The 27,609-nt window shown below is 36.1% G+C and overlaps 1 protein-coding gene across 3 annotated transcripts; it reads right to left on the bottom strand.

Annotated features, from left to right (window-relative positions):
• Positions 1-15,480: 15,480 nt before the first annotated feature.
• On the bottom strand, positions 15,481-26,831 carry LOC122029342 (villin-3-like). 3 transcript variants are annotated; one of them, XM_042588287.1, is made up of 24 exons: positions 26,632-26,831; positions 25,381-25,487; positions 24,065-24,164; positions 23,427-23,495; positions 23,073-23,315; positions 22,708-22,885; positions 22,508-22,637; positions 22,225-22,387; positions 21,715-21,862; positions 21,521-21,618; positions 21,270-21,425; positions 19,493-19,561; positions 19,338-19,406; positions 18,955-19,092; positions 18,701-18,829; positions 18,326-18,473; positions 18,179-18,189; positions 17,947-18,087; positions 17,736-17,861; positions 17,548-17,613; positions 16,468-16,804; positions 16,176-16,348; positions 15,978-16,101; positions 15,481-15,897 (listed from the first exon to the last, which is right to left on the bottom strand). In XM_042588287.1, exons 2-23 carry the CDS (start codon positions 25,428-25,430, stop codon positions 15,988-15,990), a joined length of 2,856 nt encoding a protein of 951 aa, XP_042444221.1. In that variant the 5' UTR covers positions 25,431-25,487; positions 26,632-26,831; the 3' UTR covers positions 15,481-15,897; positions 15,978-15,987. The 3 variants fall into 3 exon arrangements, with proteins under 3 accessions (XP_042444221.1, XP_042444222.1, XP_042444223.1); XM_042588288.1 differs by having other exon boundaries at positions 15,481-15,892; XM_042588289.1 differs by lacking the exon at positions 26,632-26,831 and adding an exon at positions 26,403-26,562.
• Between the last annotated feature and the right edge of the window lie 778 nt (positions 26,832-27,609).

The following is a 27,609-nucleotide window of genomic DNA, read 5'->3' as shown; positions in this document are numbered from 1 at the left end:
AAAAGTTCAACATTAATTAAAAAAATACAGTGTTTGATTTGTAGGTTTTTATTTTTAGTTTCTAAAAACATATGTGTTTTTTAGAAAATAAAAAATGATTTTTAGATTTTTTTTTATTTTTTCAAAAAATATTATCTACTTTTGTAAGAAAAAGGACATAGAAAATATAAACCAAACATTATTTTTTAGAAATACGTATTTTTCAGAAAATGAAAATCGAAAACGTACGAACCAAATGCACTCATAATAACGTATTTTCATTGAACAAATCGAGTGAATGTGAGACAAAACAATGATGAATCGAATAACACTTGATGCGACGATAAGGAAGAGTCTATTTGGTACGAGTCAATTGTCATAGTGTAAATCAAAGTTAAGACGGTCAATACCAGGGAAGCGGATCATTGGTCGATCGGGAAAGCCCTTGTCTAATCGGCTATCCGAGTAAAAAAAAACTATTGTCCGATAGGTTATCCGAGTAAACAAGTATAATTAGTCTGGTCGATAAGAGAACAAACTATGCGGGTCGGGAGCCCGAGCGGGCCACTCGTCTGACCCAAAGAATGGAGTTGCGTTATACACTTAATGAAGCAATAAAATAGATAATTAATAAAGAAAAGAGAAAATCAAATAGAATACTCCATCTATCATTAATGAAAAGAAGTCTAGATAAAGATATCCTCTGTCTGCCATCAATATCATTAAATAGGAAAAATAATGAGTTAACAGAAAAGATATAAAATAGGCATTTATCCGAAGAAGCAAGAAAATCATTATCCTTAGTACTCATAATTTTCTTCTTCTTATTTTGACTTAGCGTCAGATGGTCAACGACCTTTTTTTTTAATTTTCGTTTGATTTTACACAGAGCTGATCTTCATCCCGTCAATAAAATTTTCATCCCTCTAACTTTCCAACTTCACACCTTAAGACAACATTAACACTCAACCAATCAAGGCCGTAATTGAGAAAAAGGAATACAGTGTTGGGATGACTACGACTGAATAAAATTCAAGATTAATTAAAAAGGCAGAAGTGTCAACGGGCTGGGGAGGCACAGACATGTTTAACTAATCTCTTTGGCCCCATAATTAAAATATATATATCTAAAAAAGAGTTAAAATTCTAAAAATTTAAAACAAGAAAAATCAGTTTTTTATAAATAAAATAAAATAAAATAGATTAATTAAAAACTTATATTTATAATTTTAAAAAGTGAAGCAGTAGGCATAAATCTTAAAGCCCAGTATCTTAAAAGTAAAATCAAATACGAAATTAGAAAGTATTAAAGGTAGTGTTATACGTAAGGAATAGGTTTAGTAATGCCAAACGTAAATGTCAAGTTGATCAAACTAGACAGCACTCCAGTCCCACAGGCCAAGACAAAACACTACATGGAGTTGAATGATACTTGGCTCAATATAAACCAGATGACAGATCCAACATCATTAATTGACCATAGAAGATGTGGATATTGTGCCAAAGAAAATATGGGGACTGAAATAATTCAATTGAATCGCTAAAGAAGATCATTAGGGGTGAAAAAAAGTTTAAAACTTTAATAGATATATATATATATATATATATATATATATATGATGCTGACATATATTGAAATTAATAGTATATTAAAAATTTTGGTACGTTATAATATTATATTAAAATTTTTTATATCAATATTAGTATGAGATTTAATATTTGGATATTTTGATATATACAAAAATTATGAAATACCTAATCATTTCAATGGATAATTGGATAAATATAATTTTTTTCTTTTATAATTTTAGTTTACTAAAAATACTTAGAGTCGTCAATTTAGGTTGGACCCGTCGGGTTGGCCCACCCTGCCAAATAATTTAAGCGGGTTGGGTTAGAATTTTATCAACCCAAGCCCACCATGGGCCGATCCGCCTAGGCTCGCGACCCGCGCGGGTCGGCCCACGATGGGCTTGGGTTGGCCCGCGGGTTGAGAAACACATGTAAGCTAAGTTTTTTTTACCAATTTATTAGCTTTCTTTTTATAATTTTAAAATAAAAATAATACTTTTTATCTCACATAACTACTCGTTTGTGTTCATTTATATGTAAAATACATGTTTATGGATACATTTGGTTGATGAAATATTTCCGAAGTAAAACGTTGAAAATATAAAATATTTTTTAATTTTTTTAAAAAAAAATGATAGGCCCGCGGGTTGACCCGTCAAACCCGCAACCCGCCTTAGATTGGGTTGGGTTGGAAATTTCCCAACCCGCCAAATTGACGGGTCGCCCTGCCACGCCCCGCCAAATGGTCGGCCTACCACAGGCCGGTCCGCCCCACCATGAGTTGGCCCGTTTGACCGCTCTAAAAATACTAAAACATCGAACAATTTTAGTAATGATATAAAATTTATATCATATTAAAAATTCGGTATAAATTTTAATATACCAAAATTTAAGTAATATATTTTTTTCCAATACTAAAATTTTAAATAATATGATATAAAGTTTTTAATACACCCAATTAGTTATAGTTTAATTTTACTGAAATTTCGAACTAACTTTTGTAAAAGGAAAATGAAGGTTTTACACAAAAGATGGATTCAGAAATAAAATAATCAAAAATTAAGATTTTCTTTAGATGTTTATGCATGTTATAAGCTTTATTTATTTGCTTTTAGTGAATCTAAAAAGTATATATTTTTGTTTCAAATAATCCTAAATATCACCTACAGTGTAATACTAGAGGAACTAACAATTTGGAGGTTTTCCATAGGAAAGATATAGCTGAAGCATGGGCTGAATAAGAAGAGAGATCTGATGTTAAATATGCAATTCTTTGTAACCTACAAATGTAAAATATAGTTATATGTTTAAATAACTCAGGAAAAAGGAAAAAGAAATTTAACATGCAAAAGTAATTGACATATATTGATATTAATAGTATATCAAAAATTTCGGTACGATCTAATATTATATTGAAATTTTTTATATTTGTATTGGTATGATATTTAATATTTTCATATATACAAAAATAATGAAATATCTAACAATTTCAATGGACAATTGGGTAAATATAATTTTTTTCCTTTTATAATTTTAGTATATCGAAAATACTAAAACATTGAATAATTTTAATAGGAATGATATGAGATTTATATCATATTAAAAATTTAGTATATCAAAATTTGGAAAATGAAGGTTTATAAGCTTTATTTATTTATTTATTAGTGAATCTAAAAAGCATATATTTTTTTTCAAATAAGCCTATAGGAAGGATATAGCTAAAGCATGGGCTTAGAAGAGATATCTGATGCCAAATATGTAAATTTTTTATAACCTGTAAATATAAAATACAATACTCAAGAGAAAAAAAAAAGAAATTTTACATCCAAAAGTAAATCGTAGAAATGATAAGGATATCGTAAGATTCAAAACATGGTATAGCAAGGTCAGAAATTTGCAATGAAAATTCCTCCAAGATGGTAAAGATATGAGCTTAGGAACTAGCAACTTTGGAGGACTTTTATATTGAGGATATACCTGAAGCATGGGCTGAATAAGAAGAAAGACCTCATGTCGAAAATCTGACCGTAGATCCTTAATAGCATGCAAATGCAAAATACACTTATCTTTTTAGATACATCAGAAGAAAAGAAAAAATAGAAAGAAATTTTACATGCAAAAGTAAATCCTAGAAATGAAAATGATATCGCAAGATTCAAAATATAGTATAGCAAGGTAAGAAATTTGAAATGAAAATTCCTCCAAGATGGTAAAGATTGGCACAAATAAGAATGGTAAGGCAGGTTGTCTCTACATTTATTGGAAAAAACAAAAAAAAAATGATATGCAAAGGAGATATATGCATAGGTAGGTATAGATCTCAAAAAACCTTTTTTCTTTAACCCTCACCACCAAATCTCGATTAAACAAGCAAATTGAAATTTCCAACGATGTCTCTCTTTATTATAATCAATGTATATGCTACCTTGAGCTTCTGATAGATATTAGCCATATCACTCTTCAGCTTAAGAACCTGATTCAAATAATGTATTAAGATAAATAGTTTGAGGAATTGGTAGGTTCTGAGTGGGCTCAAAGATGAGGTAAATCAGATGTAGAGAATGTTGAAGCTAAAAAACTAATAAAATAAACACATAAAGCAGAAAGTAATGTAAAGCAAACTTACGAAATATGTGAATGTTCTAGGTGAATTTGTTACCAGGTGTTTTCAATGGCATAGACAGGGTTGGACTTTCCTGAGCTCCGGCCCAGAAATTTTAGGCCTCAACCTATTTATGGCGTAGACAAGGCAAGGCTTTGCTGGACTCCAACCCAGTGCAGCCAGCCCTACAAGCAGCCACCATTTTTAGACCTCAACACATGTTTAAGAATAAATTGGCACCTATTTAAACATGACAAATGTTTAAGCCTAGCTTTTTTGACCTAGGACAGTTGAAGATTATGACTATGCCAGTTGGTATTTTGTAGAGCATTATCATTCTCGAGGGAAAATCCAAAAAGTAATTGATGACAAAAACTAACTGGTTATAAAAATTAATAACTCCTGAATTGGATAGGATTTTACTAAAAATGTCTTGAATTGTCGCCCAATGCTAAAACAAAAACAAGGTGTAAGAGTTGTTCTCTAATCTATTGACAAGAGCAAATCATTAAAAAATCTTCAGATGGAAAAACTTACAGTAAATAAGTCAGTTAATGCAATCCTATAGACTAAGGGCTTGTTGGGTTGAAATGATGGAAAAATTTAAACAACTATGGATGGATGGATGGTTAATTTATCTTATTTTGCTTGTTTGTTTAAACTGAGACAAGGATGAAAATGATCCATCATAATCTATCCTTTCATATATTAAGTTGGAATGATGGGTCAAACAACAGACAACAAAATTTAGGGGAAAAAAAAGAATACCATCTTTTTCTCTATATAACTCCTATCCTCTCTTCTCTCTTTGAATAAATTTAGTAAAATTGAATACTTTATAAGTTTTCTTAAACAAACTTTTTAAATTCTTAATCTAAATGTGTAATCATCTATTTTCTAAAAGCATTAATAAATTCTAATTGATTAATAATATTTTTCAACTTTTATTTGGATTAGATATCCATCCACATACTCATACATCCATACCCATTAGAAGATCGGATATCCTATGTTAATAATTTTCTTCATTCTATCCAACTACCATCATCAAAGGGAATTGTCATCCCTAGTAATGCAAAGGATAATTATAAAAATCAAACCAGACCACCTATTCAACAATAAATAAATAAAATATTCCCCAAATCAAGTTAATTAACAGTTCGGATGTGGGAAAAAACTGAAGTTTAAATTAGAATCTATATCCTTCAACTTAGCGATTAATTTAACCTTCCAACTAACAACTAAACAAATAGATATATGGTTCCACCCATCCTCTCATCCATTTTATCCATCCAATTGAATAATTATAGCACAAGGTAGAATCCACCACCCTAGCGGCCCCACACGGTAAGCCCCACAACCATATATGAGGAAGTAAATTGAGAAGCTATAGTTGGCTACTACAAGAGAGGTTGTTAGTTCGGCTTTACACATAATCGACCCCTATCCATTGTAACAAGTTCTGCCTCATAGTAATCAACTCAACCCTACCTCGGGGGAAACTATCTTTCATGCAAGCTCTAATAGTTGGACAACGTGAAAGAGCTCTCAGGCGTCAAGCAACTGGTTCTAGAGAGAGAAGCTCCAGCTTCTCTCTAGAATCCAAGCCATTGAACGTAGGTAGGAAACAAGTAGCTTGCACGTTGCTGCTATAGCGGTTGCAGCTTTGTTCACTTCACAGTGAGGAACGAGTGTGTATTACAGGAAAATAGAACTTGAAGATAAGGGGCACTACAATATACCCACTATAGGGGGGATCAACTACTTGTGGTTGGAAGTTCAAAAGGTGGTGGTGTGACAGCCTATAGTCATGGGAATTCTCTCCAACTAAGCTGCGGTCGACACTAGGGAACTTTCTGAAGCGAATGGAAAGGTCAGGAACGGCTTGAAGCTAGCATTGCCGCACAACGGATAGCAACAACACTGAAGAAGGAGTAACGACGCCAGAGAAGATAACAACAGTAAATTGCCTTGCTAAGCGGTGGGTTGACTACATCCTAGGCATTGGGAGAAGTCACGTGGAGTTGTGAATCTCAATAGCAGTTGTGGAAAGGATATTTGAATTCAAAGCAATGGGTTACGAGTTAACGGAGGGTAAAACGGGTTGGAAGTTGAGATTCATCAACCAATTAACTTAACCACCCTACATCATCTTCATCACGAGAAGTGCGCTCGCGGGGCGCGAAGGCCGCTGCTAACACCCATGCCAGCTATTCCAAGGTCGAAGGTGCCACATTGCTGGGGGTGAAGCCCCCCACTAGATGAGGTTAGTCACCCTGATCACAATTCAATTAGAAGTATTCAAGGTCATTTGGCAACGCCAGATGGATTGCCAACAAAGGGCAATCAACCTTCAGAGCGACACCGTGTTGCGACTAGTAACCCCAGCGAAAGTCAAAGGAACCCTGTGGCCACCAAACGATGGACAGAACTCTTTAAGAAGAACAGACATTATGATGCAGACATGACACTAAATAGGGTTTAAGAATTAGAGAAGAGGACAATTCTTTCACAATCTGATATGGAGTCAATCAAGAATGATATGGGATACTATCTTATTGGGTTGTTCATTGGGAGATTCCCTGGATGGCAAGCACTTATGGATCTCACTAGACAAGGGAAGGCACCCCATAAGATGTTTCATCACCATACACTTTGGCTAGTGTTCAAGTTTGAGAAAAAAGATGATGTTAATCGTGTTTTCTAGGGAGGGTCATGTTGCATACAGTTGCCCGCTATACTTGAAACTCATGCTGTCATGCTTTAGCTTCCAGATTAAATCATAAAGTCAAATACCAATATGGATGCAAATCTTTAGATTGCCGCTGGATTGTTGAATTGTCTCTGGCCTAAGTAAAGTGACTTCAATGGTGGGTAACCCACTCTACACGAATAGGGTCATAAAAGAAAAGGAGAAAATCAGTTTTGCTAGAGTATTGACGGAGGTAGATATTACCAAGCAGCTATCAGATTATATTACTGTCACCTTGCTTGATAACAAAGAGGTGGATCTTCAGATATATTTTGAATCTTGGTTAAAGTTGTACACTAAATGTAATCAACTTGAGCACCACCAACAGGATTGTCCAACACCACGAATGCCAACAGGGAATAGCATATGTGAGTAACAATATGAACTCTGTCACTGAAACACAATCACTAACACAGGAAAAGGAACTTCCAGTGGGGGAAAAGCAAGTAACCAAGAATGGGGAATGCTCAAAGGAAGTGAGGATGCATATCTGCATAGAGGAAGGGGAAATTACTGACCAAAAGCAACACCAATCACTGCAACCATCAGTCATTGGAATGGACACACACACAGGGGAGAAACAGTTAACTTTAAAGCAAACACTAAAGACTGTACTTGATGCACAACCAGTTACTGCAACTGAACATTTATAGGTTAAAGGATACCCTACTAACGATCGAAAGACTGCAATCCAGATAAGGAGAACAAACTATGCTACTAGGGTAACCAATAGAGCTCAACTGGTCTATGGTGACAGGGCCTTGACACAATGCAATCTACGACCTGCACATTCAGATATGGTTGACACACAATAGTGCCATGAGAAATACAATTTCGAAAAACAAGGGTTGAGTGGTCTAACTGAATAGAGGGTAGCATATGACAGGGCTAAGCCTAAGCTACAGTACAGAACCATCACTAATTCTATTAATAGTACTTATCAGTGTCTCACCAACTACCACGTTGCACATGAAACAAGTCCAGCTGGCAAAACTATTAGGCAATCACCAACAAAAGGAAGCACAAGCAAATGAGGATTCAATGGCAGCAATGGAACCCAGGAACCATCTGGTTTAGGGTCAATCCAACCATAATCTAATAGTGTAAGTATAACACAACTACATAAATAATCAGCACAAACACTAATAGCAGTCATCCCTACCAATCTGGCAAAATTGGACAAAATGATACTCGAGCCATAATTTTTGGGTCCACTTCGCAGTAGCCCAAAAGATCACATCACCACCAACAACAGCAACAAACAAACCCTAGACTGGAGTAGATCCCAGTGGCAGATAAGCAGTTGGTGGTCAGCAAAAGCAAAGGGCAACTAATCTCTGAAAATAACACAACACAGCACCAGAAGATTGGTAGTAAGTCGACCAAGTCACTTGAAAGAGGACCTTTGAATTCTCAGTGAGGCTACTAGGAAGGGCATCAAATGGATGTAGGCCAGGGGCTACAAGAAATGAGAAAAAAGAAAGCAACTACTAGAGCAAGCTGCTCACTCCAGTAAAGCCTTGTTGTACCTCACTGTAGAGGGCTAAACTGAAAGTAGGTTTTAAAATACAAAAAACTTGAATGAAATTTGTGCATCCCAGACTTACCAATACGAAGAAGCACAATCTAGAGCAGGATATCTCTCTACATTCAGACATGATGAAGGACTTGATGCAAAATACTATAAATTTGCCGACCTCCTTCCCCCAAACCAGTACCCATGAGTTCGGGGGATTGCAGCAATCATGTGTGGAAATTTCAAAGGGAATGATCGCTATCAGGGAGCTGGAGCTGACAGCAATGCACAACGCCTAGGAAAATAAATGAATCTGACTTCAAAATCAACTCAGTGTGAAGAAATCAGTGTACTACAGTAAGAGAAAACTACCCCTGGGGGTAAATCATCACACTTAGATATTGAACAAGGAAGGAAGACATCCAAGAAAGAAATGTATATTGGTGGCGAAGATGTATCTAAAACCACATGAGATAGTGGAACTCCCACTTTATTGCCACGAATGGAGAGCAATCCAAATTTTCCTACACAAAACAATCACACAAAAATAACAGTATCAACTGGAATAGAAAATGCAACCATGGGGACTGCGAGCACAGTCAAATAGCAATCAAACATTAAGATACAGTACCATGCAGATTACCAGCATCTCATAAAAGGAAGTAGTGAGCAGAGTGCAGAAAGAAGAAATGAAGGGGTTGGGAAAATAGTGGGTCACAATGAGCATGCTGAATTTGCCATTGAATCCAATAATGCTTCATGGGAACATTAGATGTTGATCATTATGGCAGAAACACTGATTCTGGGGATGAGGGTGAGCAAGCTAACAGCCTAGTGCAATCAAATACAGAAAGCAACATAGACTACTCATCATTGAAGATAGGATCCACCAAGAATAGCTCTGAAAGTCTCAGTTATACTGGTATAAAAACTAAATTTGAATAGCAGTGGACAATGCAAACCAGAGCTTAAACTGTCAGAAGACAACTTCTAGCAAACCAAGCACACATTAGTATAATACCAGGGCAGGAACTTGAATTTGTCTCAACACTCCCTGCCTCAAGTTATCACCAAAGTTTACATGACCAGAAAATAGAAGACATAGGCCAAAAGAACATCAGAATACCAGCAAGCATCATCCTTTAGTGAGCCAGAAGATAAAAGGAGTGCCTAGGCAGAGAAAGAACAAATTTCTATCAAGCAAACAATATGGAACAACAATGGACAGATCTGGCCTCTCCCTGTTAAGCATTGCGGATGGTATGGATGATATGGTTCAAACTAAGAATCAAGCGGCTAGGCGGTTACAACTGTCTACCTTCACATGAAGATAACTTCTTGTAATATGAAGGACTTCAACCAAACCCCCAAACAGAGGAAAATATAAAACTTCTTTCTGAAACATAGGTTGGTAGTGATGGGTACCATAGAGACCAAATTAACGGAACATGCTTTTCAGGAAATAAGACTCAGTAGATTCAGACACTTGGAAATGAAACATCATATAAGGGTTGGATTCTCTAGAAGCAGAATGATGGTCATCTAGGATCCTCAAAAAATTATCTTTGATATACTAGTTTTGAATAAGCAGTACATACATGGCATTCTCACTTACAAAATGACATAGAAATGTTATTTCATCACATTTATATATGGTCTACTCACTATAGGTAGTAGGAGGTTATGGGAGAGTCTAAATGTTATTGGTACATAACTTCAAGCACCATGAATCCTACTTGGAGATTTTAATTTCTCCCTTTTGGTTGCAGATAAGCAAGATGGCATGCCGGTTACATCTTATTAAATTACATACTTTCAGGATTATGTTATGCAAAATGGATTAGAAGACCTTCCACAAATTGAGTGCTTCTACACATAGTTAAATATAGATGTTTTGTGTAAATTGAATAGATGTATGGTCAACTAAACATGGCTAGAACACGACATGAGGGGAATGACAAAATTTCTAATGCTTGGACACATATATGATCATACACCTCACACACCATGCCTACTGACTATTATAGGGGAAACAGAGTGCATCAACAAACTGCTCAAGTACTATAATATGTGGGTCACTCATGAGGATTATAGTACCATGGTGGACAGTACATGGGTAAGTTTGGACTCAAGAACACATGAAGGCATGACACAGTATAGACTCAAACAAAAATTGAATAGTTTAAAGGCGGAATTTAAGCAGTTTAATAGATTACATTTTCAACATATCAAGGAAAAAGAAAGTCATGCACAAGAGGAGTTACATCACTTACAGGAGTTAGAGTATACCTCGAGCACTTTTGAAGAGAACTACAAGATAGTTGGGAAACAAGCTACTCAATTAAGCCTAGCAGATTACCTATTTTGTGCATAAAAGGCTAAGTGTAAATACTTTAAAGAGGCAAACTAGAATACCACTTACATTCATGCACTAGTAAAAAGGACAAATCAAAGAAGAGAAATTGTAGTGCTTGAGAAAAGGGATGGTGGTAGCACCATTAATCTGAATGAGATTGTGAATGGGTTTATTGATACATTCTAGGGTTTACTTGGTACAAGCATACAAAGAAGCCCTTTCCAACCGGATTGCCTAGCCTTTGGAAAAGTGTTGAATTTGGACTAGCAAGTTGCCCTACAAAGAATGTCCACGGAGGATGACATAAAAAGCTCCCTTTTCAGCATTGGTGACCAAAAAGTACCCGACCCAGATTGTTATGGAGCCAAATTCTTCAAATACTCATGGGACACTATTAAAAGTGATTTAGTGGCAGCAATCAATGATTTTTTAGGCATGAGACACTACTCAAGTAGTGGAATCATTCTCTCATTTGCTTGGTGTTGAAAGTGTCACAGCCTAGTAGGGTTGCAAATTTTCAGCATATCTCATGTTGTACCATTTTCTACAAGATAATTTCAAAGCTATTATCCTCCAGGCTAGTAGATGTTGTAGAGCATATCTTCCACCCAGCCCAAGCAGCCTTCAACAAAGGCAGAACTATCACAGACAATATCCATCTAGCTCAGGAGTTAATGAGGAATTATACAAGGAAAAGGATCTCCCCTAGGAGCATTATGAAGGTAAACTTACAGAAGACTTTTGACACTGTTCACTGGGATTTCTTGATGGAGGCACTTGTAGGACTACAGCTCTCCCTACTTATATTGCTTGGAGGTGCCAGAGGACTACGACAGAGTGATCCTCTCTCTCCCTATCTATTTGGAATATGTATGGAATACTTAGCCCCCATGCTGAGTCTACAAATACAACAGGCAGATTTTCATTTTCACCCCAAGTGCTATGAGCTCAGAATAGCCCACCTTGCATACGTCGATGATCTTTTGTTATTTTCTAGGAGAGATCGATCCTCCACTATTCTCATGAGCTGTTTGGAAACTTTTGAGATGATGGCAGACTTAAAACCAAATTTGAGCAAATCATGTATCTATATGGCAGGAGTTGAGGATCACACACACCGGGAGATTTTAGCCATCACCGGGTTCTAGGAAGAAGAAATGCCTCACAAATATTTAGGGATCCCCTTGGCATCTGAGAAGTTGAAAATTACAGATTATGGATCCTTGATTGATATATTGAGAAAGAAGATTAATGCATGGTCGAAACTCACACTTTCATATGCTGGAAAAGTGCAGTTAGTACAATCAGTGTACAAGGAGTCAAATGCTACTGGATGTCAATCTTACCATTGCCTGTGGGCGTTGTGGAGCGTATTTACAACTTGTACCGTAGTTTCATATGGACATCCAAGCATCCCTCCCTTGCCTGGTTGGAGATGTGCAAACCCAAGGAGAATGTGGGTTGGGATTCAAGGAGTTGACAACTTGGAACACCGCTTTGCTTGCTGAATTGCTTTGGCGCATTCATGATAAACAGGATGCTCTTTTGTTTTGATGGGTCCATCACACTTACTTATAGGACATTGATATATGGGGATGGTAGCCCAAGTACATTGATTCCCCCCTCCTCAAGAGATTGGCACAGATACAGGATCAAATAGTATCATCAGTTGGTTTTACAGGGTTGGTACACAGGCATTAGTCAGGTGGTTTAGTCAACACAATTTGAGTCATAGAGGTATCACAAAGGCATATGATTTTTTCTAAGATACTGAAATTCGCAAGCCATGGGCAAAGACAGTATGGAAGAAGCATATCCAGCACAGTCACAGATTTACCTTATAGTTACTTGCACACCATAGGTTGCCTACCATAGATCGGTTAGAGTACTTTGAGGAGTCTGATAGAGCTTGCTCTTTTTGCACAGTGGAGGGGAGACGTAGGAGCACATCTTCTTTGGATGCCTACAGGTGCGACAACTATGGGACCGTATCAGACTTTGGTTGCACATGACACATGAGATGACTACATACCGGAGGATGTTGCGGGCATTTGCGTGCCATTATCGAGGGGTTAGGATGTTGATGCGGGCATGTCACACTGTTTGGCCGCTATGATCCACTATGTTTGGCAGGCCTGCAACCATTTGAGATTTGAGAGTGAGAAATTTGAGGGAGATGTTGTATTTAGAAAAATCCAAGTCTACCATTCTTTGGATATTTTTTCAGACCTGGTGTTGCGCCAATCTAAGTAAAAAAAACTTTTAAGTCTTCCATGGAGTTAGGCTACATCTTAGTTGGAGTCCTCTTTGGTGTGGTGTGACATCTTTGCTGTAGGCTTCGGATGGAGCATATATAGGAGGCACCATACCTTGGGAACCTTCTTTGAATCCTCCATGGAGTTGGGTCACATATTTGTTGGAGTCTTCTTTGGTGTTGTGTCACATATTTGCTGTGGGCTTTGGATAAAGCATACATGGGAGGCACCACACCTTGGGAGCCTTCTTTGGAGTTGTTATGCATCTTTGTTCGAGTCTTCTTCAAAACCATGCAACATCTTCCCTAAAACTGTACCATGGAGGCTTCTTTGGATCTGCTTTGGATGGCACATGGGATTGACCACTCCTTAGTGGGAATCTTCCTTGGAGCTATCACACATTTTCTTTGGAGTCTTCTACGGAGCTGTGTTATATCTTCTTTGGAGTCTTGTATGGAGTCGTGCTACATCTTCTTTGGAGGTGTGCCATGCAGTATCTTTGGAGTCATGCCAGGAGCCACACCTTTGGAGTCTCCTTGGAGCTGTGTCACATCCTCTTCAGAGTCTACCTTGGTATTGGGCCACATCTTCCTAGGAGTTATCCTTGGAGTTGTGTTGCATGCTTTGGATGGAGCATTCATGGGAGATACCACACCTTCTTTAGAGTATCCTTTGGAGCGGTTCCACATCTTTGTTGGAATTGTGCCACATCTTCTTTGGAGCCATGTCACATACTGTGGAGTTATAAAAAGTCCAAAAAATCCAGAGAAAAAAAAAAATCTGAAGTCGGACACATCTTCTTGGAGCCTGTTTTGGAGTAGGGTTGCATGCTTTCTATGGAGCATACGGGAGGCATCACACCTTCCTTGGAGCGATTCTGCATCTTCGTTGGAGTATACTCATGTTATAGTGAGAGGGTCTCACACTTAGTTTTTTTTTTGTGTGAGGGTGGGACCACATGTATGAGGGTGAGTGATTCATATTTTGATACACATGGTGAGGTTGTACACTGATAGGGTCCCACATCTTTTTGTCTGTGAGGGGTCCCATATTGAGAGGAAAAAGGATATTTGAGATACTGTACTCTTTGTTGCTTAGAGACATGGGTGAGGAGGCATATGTGAGATATGTGAGGATGGTGCATAGATCCACCATATTGATCTTTCTAATCCATAGCAAACGGCTCGCAGTAATGACATGACAAATCCGTTGATAACTGACCACTTGCTAAAAGTATGTTTGACAACTTGGTATGGGCTAAATGTTTGGCGATGTATGATCTAGCAGACAGGGTTGGCTGGATGGGACTGGCTTTGCAGTATCGGAGAGATCGTGTTTACCTCCTGAGATTGATGATGACCACTTACCAGAGATGGACCTCACATGATGACACTAGGAAGGCCAAATTCAGTGGATAGCTATGATGATAGAAGAGGACGGGATAGTAGATGTTGACTGGCCAACTATGAGCACGTTGCTAGATGTACTCTTCAGACGGATGGGTGACCCAGCCAGTAGTGGTAGGTGGTGGCTAGGATTGATGAGTGCTACTATGCTTGGTTGGTACTATGGGAGATTGATGTTAGAGGATATACTTTGAGAGGTTGGTACAGTAAGAATACTCGTACATATATATGGGCTTTCTAGGAGTTCATATTTTAGATAGCCATCCGGATCTGATATTTCATCAGAAACGATCAGCTATTTTTAGACACAGCTATTTTTAGACACATATTTATTCGTACTATTTTTTTAATGATATATAATTTACCCTTCATCAATCTAATAGTCGGAGAACAAGTATTAAATCTTTCATGCAATATTAAAATTTAATTTTAAGGGAAACTCACCAACATAATTTCATCCTTACTCCTAGGTAATCTATCAAGAACGCTAAACATGTGTCTTAAGTTAATGCTCCTCTAACAATAAAATATTAACGGCACACAAGAAGTTTGTGAAAATACTTATTTCATACAAAATAAATAAAAATAAAAAACTTATATTGGAATTAAAAATAAGATACTCATGCAAGTTTTCCCTCCTAAATTAAATTGCAATGCATACAATAGATTCTTTTATACATAAGAGTTTGAGGCTACTTCAATTTAATTGATTTAACTAAATTCAAATTTTAAAAATAGAATAAACCAAAATAGTTAAGATTTTAAAAAAAAAAAATGAAATTAGCTGAATTTTTTAATTTGATTCATTCGTTTATTATTTTAATTTAATTGAGATTTTACTTATCTCTAATTAGGGCTGATGTCTTACATTTACTAAAAAAAAAGTCAAAATATATCTATAGATATGAATATTCAAAAGTCTACAGAATTTGGTTTTTTTTTATAGATAGGAAGTGAACAACTAAGATGGGGCAAGAATCATAAACAATTATTTCTTCTTTTTTTTCCTACAATAAAAGCTAGGACTAGCAACAGAAAACCCTAGCAACATTCACTCACACAACAAATGTTATTGATAAAATCAAACAAATGTGCAAGTTGGTTTTCTCACCAATGACTATGTTATTGTGTTTTTTTACACTCACCTGTACATGAAATCAAATGTACAAATACTAATACCATTTGGAACACCTGAGCTCACCATTTCTGGGTACAAACAGAAAATAAAAATAAAAATAAAAGATGCAGGCTCACAATTCACAAACAATCTGTGATCTTAAAAAAGAATAAGGTAATGAAACCAAAGCAGCAACAAGGAAGCAGAGAATATTTGGCCAAAATTTTGTTGACGAGATACAAACTAGTTGGGAGCAGAAGCAAGCATGGATGATGTCCCAATGCACGCGTCGCTCTGGCTTGATTGGAACTAAGTGCGAGGAAGAACCAATCTGAATCTGAACTGAGGATAGAAAACATAAAAGTAGTCTAAATCCACAGAGCTCTTTAGTTTGATAAGTAAAAGATGAGTGCAGAAGCTACTCGTATGGTTTCAGAAGAGCTGAAGTGCCACTTTGAGTCGGTTTTGTTTCCATTTGGCCAACTTGAAGAAAGCTTCCTTTGTCATGCCAAACTTCTCTTTGAACTCCTTAGCAGATAAGTATGCCTGCAATCAAGTAGCAGATTGTTTAGATCTGAAAAGGATTTCCAAACAAAATGATCTGATGAAATACAGCATACCTCTCTCTTAGTGATATCAATATCTTTAACAGGATCAGTAGAAGTTGCCTTTACACGCTCATAGGGGTAAATGATGGCCCCTTCTTCATCTTCAGCTTCGGCTTCCTTTTCATCTTTCACGGGCATCTCAGTTTTGCTGCTCACTGTTGTAATGTTTCCCTTGCCATTTGCCTCTGGTTTTGATTTGTTGTTTTCGCAGTAAGCATAGGCAGGAAAAAGAACAGTTATGAAAAAACACAATCCATTTTTGGACTCTCAATTTTTTCTAAAAGAAAATACTTGTCACATATACCTTTTATTGATTTTGGTATTATAGACTTTGGTATCATTACTTCTTTTGGGCGTTCAAATGAAGCGGATATGTTAGCAATTGTTGGTGATTTCGGAGCCAATTTTGTAGGATCAAGCAGCACAGGCTTTGGAGAGGGTTTTCTGACTAATGGAGGAGGAGTTGAAAGATTCCTAGCATTTGAATTCTCAAAGTTGGCAGCAAGTGCATTGAATGCGGGTGATCTTCCTCTGACCCTTATGCGTTCAGGGCTGAAGGACATGCTTCTTGAGGAGTGCTCGGATTTGTCTGGCACAGGCGACCGCCCTGCATAGGATGATGGTGCCCGTCGCTTGGGTTTCTGATAACGAGCGAAATTAAAAATTGTAAGTTTATAGAAATTTCTTCAGAACCAAAATATTGAAGGCTGAGAATATTTATTATTATCATAGTAGTGTTGTTTCCATATGTTGTAATTTGCAGACATGTTATGCAAATCTAGGATCACTCTGGACAGGAAAAGAAAAAATTGGAGAAAACCATCCAAGAGTTTATTTGTATTCCTATTTCTTGATATTCTCAAGAACTTCACTCTGAAGTTAAAATGATCTACTGATTCATCATATCATGGAGCAGATGGGGTAAATCTATATGATGAGGATGTTCTTCAAAAATGGCTATATGCTTAAATAATAGCAATACATATCACAAAGGGGAACAAATTCTTGATGTAGGAGTTGACATAATTATTGAGGGGTAAGTTATCTTGATCACAAGCCTGTTTTACTTGCTTTTCTACAATATTGTCCATTCTTTACAGCTCTGTTATTTTAAAACAAGATAGAAAACTTTCTTGCAATTAGTTATATTTGAAACATAATGCAGATAAGAACAATCTGAAAACCAATGTACACCTCTCATATGAATCAATCGTTTTAATATTGATCATATCTTCTGTACTTGAGTATTGGAGGTTGACAAGATAAATGAATAAATCAAACAAAATGTACTAATTTTATTTTATGAAAAATAATTTCAGCATGAGTTTAAGGAGTTAATTGTATGATGTGCTAGAGGAGTCGTTATCTAGAGTAGGGAAGTTACATCTGATGTTGGTACGACTCCATCTTTCACAAGCATCAACTTCCTTTGAAATGAATTACCATGCATCTGCAACCAAACAGAAGTCGAGACAGTCACTAACTTCTTGGATGCTCACAAACAATACAGTTTAGATAATAGATAAATACACGGTCAAACATGGAAAATCAACTATGAGGACAAATGCATACATTTGATTTTGGATAGTCCCAGTTGAAGTGGCGAGTGAAGAATGGTGGCTCACATCCTTCCATAATGATATATACCGGTAATTTTCGTGAGAGATTTTCCAAAATAACATCTTTTTCTATGAATGTCTGGTAAATTAAACAATCAATAAGAGACAGAATTTTACTGATAAGAGACAATGCAGGTTGCTGAAAAAATAAAACAATTTCCAACCTCCACAATGCTTAAAGCTTGCTGCCGGATTTTAGCATCCAGCTGCTGCCCAACCCAAACATATATGTCAGAATGGCAGTCCAGAATGAACATATCCTCGGTCATCAAATCATCTTGAGTGAAGTTGAAAATCTCCACCACCTGCCACCACAATGCAAACATATTCAACAGTTTCACTCTGTTCAATGAGTCTAAGTTGCAGAGCAAGGATACAGTTCATTGGAAAACATGCCTTCAGGTTTCCTTCACTCCCCCATATAGATACAGCATAAGTTAGCGATATATACAAGAAACAGATGAACTTTAGAACATCCACAAAACAAGAAGAAACACATCCACACATAAACATATACATGTAACAAGACCTCCAACTTCTTACCCTTAAAGAATGAGCACAAGAACAGGTGAGGATCATATTCTGGTTCTTTTGCAATTTTCTGACTGGAGTATTCAGATTTACCTCCAAGTAAATTCCAAAATTGATCAATTTCTGTTCTCTCCTTTTGTGTTTTTGCCTGCAGATTTGGCTGTAAAAAAGGCCACCAATCAATGGACAACAAGAAAATATACCAAAGTATTCTTGGTTGAGTACAAGAGAATCGTCAGAAACTATAGAGCTTGGACTATACTAGGGGAATTGTGCAATTAAACCTTAGGATGTCATTTATTTAGTAAGTTGATAATAATTTAGCTTCTAAATTCTTTCTATTTTAAATATGAGATTAATTTAGCCTTTAAAAAGAAATTGTCGCACCTTAATCAGATCTAGCTGTCTCTCGACTAGCTCTTGATCCACTGAAGTGGTCAAGCTTCCGAACCATGCAAAAACAGTATTTCCACAATGCAGTATGTAACAATATGATGAATTTAAAGATGAAGCCACCTGATTAAGAGAAAAAAGGATACGAGCAAAAATCTATAGTATAAAATAGTGCTAGATAAAGTAGTATGTTGACACACAGTTGCATTAAAGTTGATGACAAAAAAGATTGCTTACTAAAAACCTACAGGATCAACTTGGATTGCTTGCATGTTTTCTGGTCCAGAACCTTGTACACGGAAAACCGCAATGCCTTCCTCTGAATATGTGTCATCTACCAGGTTGTTCTCCTTAAGAAAATTCTTATATCCAGAACTAACTCCACCCTATCAAGTGTGAAACATGGAAAAGATCAAGCAAAGATTCTTAACCTCAAAGTAGAACACCACAAGAACACAAGATCTTGAAAATGTTTTCCCAAAAGATTAAGTCAAAATCCTCCAATCCATTCATTTACATTCTCAGGTTTTAGAGGAAAGCAAACTAGACTTTCCCAAACTACACATTTTAGCATTATATTTTTAACACCCAGAATTTATTCCAAATAGATGGTTTCCTTCAAGAATCAAACCTTGAAAACTTGGAAGCTCTGGAAAATACAGAAGAACTGTATAGGTTCTTTTCCTTCATAAAATCGAGCCTGAGGAACAATGATTGGGAAAATTTCAGTATCAATAAACTGCTATGGTATAAACTATGTGATGCATTGTTGTAACTAAAATTTACCAGAACAGCCTGTGACTTCATGCTTTCAACCATTTTGCTAGCAAGTGAGATTGCTGCAGTTCTCTCCTCCTGCAGCCAGACATTAAACAATATCAATTACCAAATCAAGGGGGAGCCCTTTTGGCAAGCAAACACTCGAACAGGGGTACGCTAGATGACTCAGAAAAAGGCATCCTGACAAATTTTATCAAAAAGACAATGAACATCACAAGTGAATACAAGTATCCTATGGATATTCAATTTCAGTGTTTCAATAGTAAATACATGTTATATACCAAGTATACTTTTACTTAATTGAAATTTTCCTTGATATCACCCTAGTAGATATGAGGATAGTATATGGTAGAAAGAGATTTAAAATGAACAAAAATTTTAACTACGACAATAACAAGTTGTATTTGCTCCAACTATTTGGGATCTGCCAAATAGATCTAATAACAAGTAGATATGAGGATAGTATATGGTAGAAGAAGATTTAAAATGGACAAAAATTTTAACTACAGCAATAACAAGTTGTGTTCGCTCCAACTATTTGGAATCAACCAAATAGATCTAATCCCTTCATTGAACACTTGCAATATATCACTATTTATATCAAAACTCTTAGATAAATTTTAATTATTTTAAATAGAGTTTTCTTTGGTCTCCCTCCGACCTGCACACCTTCAACTCTACTGAATTAGATTTGTCATTTTAGAATTTGTATGGCCATATTCGAAGAAGACTTGGATTACTAAAAAAACCTGAGGCACTTTTCAACAAAGTGCTAATGCAAATAAAGTGAGACATAAGGGAACTCATCTACAGCCAATTAGTCTATTCAGATATAAACTTGCATAGGAGAGTTGAAAGGGCTTGTTCAGTGGCAGACAAACAAACAACGTTTGTGAATGTTAGAATGTAAAGGTTAACATTTATATTCTTTCATTAATAGATCATTTTTCACGCAAATATTGAAATAGTCAGTTCAATTTGTTGTTCAGTTCTCTAAAATCAATTGATTCCTTAGAGAACCCAAATCCAATTGGTTTTTTTTGCTATTTGAGCCTCTGATTTAGGACCAAGAGACTTTTAATTGTTCTTAACATTATAGTTATAGTCAGTTCAAGATTAAAATCTCGACCGATGCCATAGTTTCGGTGTTATTTCAATACCATGCCAGTGTTCCAACATATGATATCGATTGCAAATTGGAGGGGGAAGAAGATGAAAGGAAAAACAAAAGAGGACAGCTATATTCCTAAGTTCGAACTTTGCGTTACAAGTTTATCATTTGACACTATATTGTATGGACACAAGCTAAAAAAATAACAAATATTATTTCAATTCATCTTGACGCGTAGTATATCATGCGAAGGTTTGTTGAACGTCAATATGACGTGATACATGATCGACACAATGGCATAAGATTTACTTGTGCCACCTAAAATACGAAACAAGATTTAAAACCATGAGTCAATTATTATCATCACAAATCTAACATTGATAGATACACCATCAAGCATCAAATTACAGTTGTAGGCTTGTAGCTATCAAAAGTGTTGTTCACTTTGATGATTTGGCACTAAACAAAGTATGATGGCATGAATCTTCGGCGCGATAAATTTTTTAAGGTAAGAATATTACAAATGATGCCACGACATTAAAAAAAAAATCTTGAGTTGTCAGGAAATCATAAATTAGTAGATTGAGCTTTAACTTTGAGAGCCACATGCGTGACAACAATAATTGATCCAAGTGATAGGTAAACAAGCTCAAAAAAATTATGCAAGATTACCTCTATGCTCTTCTTCCCTAGCCAAGCACCAATAAGATATTCCTCTTTCTCTTCTCCAAGGAATGCATATTGGAAGATGTAGCAATCTCCACTGAAAAATTTACACTGGTCTGAGGATGAAAGAAGATTCTTGTCCTTGCCATTTACACGCCAAACCTGTCCATTAGGGTAAAGAAATAAATTAAGAATATAACAAGAAAGATGACCTACAAATACAAATGCCTCTTATTGAGCTAAAAGGTTAACAGCACCTGTAAATTGCCAGTGCAATCAATGAATGGTTTAGGTTGTTCTTGTGCATGAGATGATTTAGGACCCTTCACACTTAGTCCTTGTTGCTTAAGAAATGCTGCCAAAGCAAAGCAATAATTTCATCATGGACTGCAAGTGCTCACTCTCAAGTAGATGAAATAACGAGGAAACAATATCTTATGTTTCTACTAACTTGAAACTTTCCTCCGACTCTCCTCAGATACAACTGCCTCATTTTTCTGGGGCCATTTGTCAAACTTCAATCGAAATGTTACCATCTCAAATCCCTCAATTATACGAATCACGTGAGCATGTGGTCTGGGAGGTTCAAGCAGTAATTCCTGTGTGACACAATCATATTAACAGTAGAAACGCTTCAACAAGTACAAGCTAAGATAAAAATTGCTCCCGATGTCCATCATCAGCATCAGCAAGACAGGACATTCAGAGAACATGGTTGAAGGATATGTAACATGCTCAGGCTAACAAATCCTAACCAATAAGAGGAAATTTTCTTGAACAAAATAAGTCATGAAGTTTCAAACTTCAAGACGAGCATGTATCATGGACCCTCAGCGGTTCTCCAACTTAATTTCCTAACCACCTTAGTTCTTTTGTTTATGAAAAATTATAGTGCAAAAAATTGAGAGTTTCACCAAAAAAGTATTGGCAGAGTAGCAATCAGAAATAACAAGAGACTCACTTCAGCTGCAGCACTAGCAGCTTTCCTTTGTCCAAGGGATGTACTTCGGCCCATCCATACATATATTGCGCCTCCACAATCTAACAAGTAACACTTGTATGTGTCTAATAATTTCCTTGTCAAGGGTTCAGCTTCAACAGGCAAAGTTTGTCCTTTGTCAACACTGTAGTGTAGAGCACAAGATTTTTGCGATTGGGAAAACATTAACACCACACATTCCTTTTGAAGTAATGCAACAAATATATCTAGTATAAGAAAAATGGAGTACACTTTAACAACTTACCATAACAACTTCACAAAAGAGTACACTTTCTTGTCACCCTCAGAAGCTGCCTTCCTGGGGAGGGGAGCAAAACCTCCAAAATAACCCCAGAATTCCCCAGCATGAGCATCAGCCATCAATTTCCCATCCTCTGCCGAGAAAGAATTAGTGAACAACTCTTTTATTGTTGACATATCTCATCAGACACGTTCAGATCTTACCAACAACTGCCACCTCACACTTCCCTTCATGGTAAGTGTCTTTGAGATATTGCACAACTTCCAGAGCCTTAGCCCTTTCTTGAATAGAAGTATTGGATCCATTAAACTGGAAGATCTTCAACTTAGTATCTAGGATGAATATGTCTTCATGATTGAGAGATGAGCGAGCAAAAGGAACCTGGTTACAGTTGCAGCAGTAAATTCATTTCTCTTACATATACTCTTTCCAGTTCTACCAATATATTTGGGTGGGCCCAAGCCTTCCTTTCCCAGGAAGAAGCAAACCAAAAAAAAACAGCAAACTCAAAATAAAATGAATAACTAAATTACTTAAGCTATAACATGTATCTAGAAGATTAACTTGCCTCCTTCACATTGACAACATGTCTTCCTCTGCAAACAAATAACCGCATCCCATGCTCACGTTCTTTGATCTCTATATGCATAAACCCAGATGAAACTCTCCCTTCCTCTGGTATTATACATGGTTTGAAATAAGAAAGGAATTTATCAGTCTCATGTCCTTGTATTTCACGATATTGAACAGCACGTCCTCCCAGGGCTGCATCTAGCTCAACTGCTTTAATTGAAGCAGTGCCAATTTCATCCTATTTGCAACAGAAATATAGAAAAACTTGAACAATCTTCGTCAAAAGGTTCTTTAAAAAAACAAACAAAAAACAAAGTGAAGAAAATGTCTAAGGTGACCTCCAACTGACCTGGCTAGAATCTTTACCATGCCAATAGTGAATATCATGTTGAAGAGAACCATTTTTAAGGGCAGTTGTCTAGCCAAATAGGAAAAGAAATAGTTTGTAAATGATGATCATGACCAAAATGCAGTAACAAATATTGATCAATTATCTAAAGGAGAAAATCCAGAGCATGTAAATTTCTTATGGGAACAAGGACATTGAAAAACTTAATCCTCATCAAAAGATATGCCACTAAAGGTAAATTACAGAAAGCTACTGCACTTTCTCCAGAATCATTTGAGTGATATATCAAAGTTAAAGTGAATCACATCATTTACATGACTACGAAGCTTGGAAACAAAAAGTCAAGCACTGAAGTTGGTACAGGAAACTTAATATACAATCTGGATCAAAGAAATTAATTTGTAATACTTAATATAAGTTTAGCATATAGAATCAAAATGGATTTTTTCAAACAAATAAAAAAAAGCAATAGAGTACAAGTGTCAAGTTGTATTATTACTTTTCACAAAGCTTCATAAAATACTTACAGTGTTAAACTGGACACTTGATAAGAAATATACAAATTACTGTCTCAAAAAGATACATATTAATTATTAACAGTAAAGTGCATGAGCCTATCCATGGAGCAGAATAGGTACCTTCAAAATTACATATGAATCTCCAGTGAAAAACTTCCCATGAGATGAACTTTGCAAAAGGACTGGGCATAACTTTTCAATACACCATATCTCTAGTCCACTGTCACGTCATTAAGGAAAATTTAACCTGTTTCCATCACAATATACAATGTTGACCCTCCTTATCAATCAGTGGGCCTCCTAATTCACAAGACAATACATTTGCAACTACCAGAAGAATGAGGAACAACAGAACCTACATAAATCTCATGGTAATTATATAATTCTTATAAAAATATTTATATCAACAAACTTCATTGTTTTTCTTAATTCAACAGTTATGGTTTCATAGGATAATAAGGATTAAGGTTTCATTATCTGTTTTTTCCTCAATCAATTAATACATCCATTCATCATGCCTAGCTTGAGCACTTAAAAAATGCCATGACTAGGGCTATTAATGAGATAGGTAGAGCTTAACTGTGCACAAGTTGTTTGTTTTTCTTCTTGGGCTTGTTCAAGCTTGTTTATTAAAAGTAAAACCTTGTCAAGCTTGAACTTTTACCAAGCTCATCTAGAGAGAATGTTATTTAGTTAAAACATAGATCCAAAAAATGGAACATGTTATTTTACTTTTTACATAACATAGATAATTTGAAATTATAATTTCAAACGTACACTCTTATTAATTCTTTACATATTGGAAAGAACTATAAAAAACAATATCATGATAAACCTTTAGATAAGTTAATAAGTTTATTCATGAACTATTCATGAATTTTGTCATAAATGTTAATAAGCTAAGCTCACTAATGTTCAAGGTTGTTTATTTTATATATTTTTAATATCAAAAGAGGATAACTGAGCCCTTATTGAGTCCAATATTGAGTTTTTTTCATGATCATCATGTTCATTTATGTCTAGCCATGATAGAACAAGTCTGTATCTATTAAACAGGAGTGTGACAGCTAATGAGTATTAGTCAAAACTGAGTTTGTTGCGGTAGGCTTGTGATTCATGCCAAACCATGCTTAACGCTATGAACTCTGGAAACTAGGCAAACAAATTTGGGCCTTTTCTTGTGCCGATGAAGGTAGTCTTTTATTGAAAAAGTAAAACAGTTATAAAGTTAGAATCTAATCCGTGAATGCAAAAGTTTTTTCTAACTATTAATTGTGACTGTAATACTTCTTTATCAAATTCAACCTATGTTTGGTTGGGGTGATAATCCTAACAAGAGCTTGTAATTAACTTAATAATTCCAACAGTAAACAACATAAGTCCAACAATTTTTTTTAAAAAAACAAGGGTGTAACAAAGTGACATGATCAGGATACGACTTTTGCCCAGCTCCATGGAAAGCTGAATCGATATCCTTCAATGACATTGGCTTCCTTGAAGGACTAGCTTTTAATGTTTCTTTAGAACTAGAAGTAGAAACATTCTGCAAGAATAAAATGTATAGGTAACTGAATAACAATTAAGATAAAACAACTGAACTTCACCAAATATGCGATCCTTGAGTAAGAGGGGCCTTGAAGGTCTGAGGATTTTTTTTCTCTTTTCTTCTGAACCTGATGGATAACACAAACAATAAGCAGCAATTGCCTAATCGTGAATAGGCAATGGTTCCTAACAGCGAGAATCCAACCGAGGCATCCAATTTGCAGTGCATAACTGAAACTTCTTTGGTGTATAAGAATACCTCCAATGTCAGAAAATGGCATGACACTAAAAGGTTTCTTTATGGTTAATTATTTTCAAATACCAAAAGGCTCCAGTAAATGAAATGGAATAATTGTTCATCCCTTTGTCCACTGCATTTCTTTTCCTTAATCATGCATGAAAAGGGTACACCCTGCTGCTTCAGTAACTACTCATGAAGGTTACATTAACAACTTGTTATTAAGCAGGTCTAATCAGAATCACCGCAACTAGAACCAAAAGATCACGACCTTGGAAAAGAATCCATCAATAATCGGACTCTAGCAGTAATTTCATTCATATTATCTTCATAATCCTGGAAATCTGCAGTCCTCAATCATCTGAGAAACTAAGTAACCACTCGGACGACCTAAAGAATCACAAAAATAAAAGATCTGATGGAGAGCAATCGCCAAAGCATGAGGATCAACCAGTCACTGAACTCTAGCAGGTGGACGCAGAGAACCTATGTCATTAATCTCTGCAAACCTAAAGTGATCCAAGTACAACTCCAAACCGATCAACTACAACCCCCTGATTAGAGGTCCAAATTCAAGTAAAACCTCCGCAAAGATGAGATATTTAAGAAAAATCCGACCTAAGTTCTTCCTAAATGCAACTTGAAGAAGAGACAAGGATTGATCCAGTTTCTTACCTTAACAAAACGCCTCGATTTCTCCATTGTCATCCACCAAAAGAACCAAAGATTTCGATCCCAACAACCAGGGAAGTCAACTCGACGACGACGAGCGGAAGTATTTCCGACTCGAACTCGTTCGCATTAACAAAGCAAAATGCCACGACTCTCGACACCGACCAACTTTAAAAAAAAAACAAAGGGGATAGAATTCTTAAAAAAAATGGAATTGAATAAGAAATCCCACCAGGGGTAGTAGCCCAGATCTTGCGGCGGTCGGTTGCGGTTGAGGTAGAGGCCTGGCCGCTGGATCGAGGATCTCGGCGACGAAGGGAGGTGGGCGAAGTGGGCAGTGGAGGCGAGGGCGGGGAAGGTGCGAATCATGATGCGATGCGCTGCGCCGCTGCGTGCTTATCACGACTGGAGTTTGGAGGCAAATGGAACCCATTGATGCTATGTAAGAATTATTAAATTAAAGCTAGCTAATAAACAAATTGCTTATTTAAGAAAAGCTTACTCGGATATAGCGTTAAATTAAAGATAACAACTACTTATTTAAAAATGGAAGGGTAGAATTCATGTTTGATAAAAATCACGATCTTAGATCATAAGATTATACTGTCCTACAATCTAGAATACCAAATCAATCAGAGCAAGATTGATAGGTTCGATAGACTATAATTTTTAACTTGAATTGAATCATAATCATGAGATATATAATATATCAAATCGAAATGTGTTCAAAGATTTACAATTAATTACTAGGTAAAATTCATAACCGTCCAATTTAAAACTTTTTTCAAAAGTTTGAAAGAATTTTAGTATTGTTTTTATATCTTTTTGATTATTTTATAATTTATATTATTTTTATCTTTGTAAATTTACTATTTAAACATCTATTTAGAGACTATTTAAACATCTATTTAGTTGTTTTTAAGTTATTTTACCAATAATATTTTATATTTTTTTCTCAAAATGATGAGTTGTCTATTGCTTAGAGAGGAGATCCTCTGGACCGCTTTTAGCGACCCAAAGGATGCTCCCTTTCCATGCATTGGTGGGGATACATGGTCTTTATCTATTTTATAAGTGGGAACTATGCATCCCTATCAATACATGTAAAGGGAGCATTCTCTAGACCATAAAAATGGTTCAGAGGATCCGGCCTATATTGCTTAGTATTCTTCGGGATCAACAGATGATTACTTTTAACATTCATGTTTGA

This window comes from Zingiber officinale, chromosome 10B (assembly GCF_018446385.1).
Source record: "Zingiber officinale cultivar Zhangliang chromosome 10B, Zo_v1.1, whole genome shotgun sequence".
NCBI lineage: Eukaryota > Viridiplantae > Streptophyta > Magnoliopsida > Zingiberales > Zingiberaceae > Zingiber > Zingiber officinale.
This window is presented reverse-complemented; position numbering and strand designations above follow the sequence as displayed.

What these genes read in the sequence shown, in the direction of transcription:
- LOC122029342 (XM_042588289.1), bottom strand. Translation starts at nt 26,435, where the DNA reads ATGACAATGGAGAAATCGAGGCGTTTTGTTAAG. An exon ending in AGAGCTTCCAAGTTTTCAAG is followed by an intron (nt 19,093 to 19,337) that starts GTTTGATTCTTG and finishes CACACTTGATAG; the next exon opens with GGTGGAGTTAGTTCTGGATA. An exon ending in GACAGCTAGATCTGATTAAG is followed by an intron (nt 18,474 to 18,700) that starts GTGCGACAATTT and finishes CCTTTTTTACAG; the next exon opens with CCAAATCTGCAGGCAAAAAC.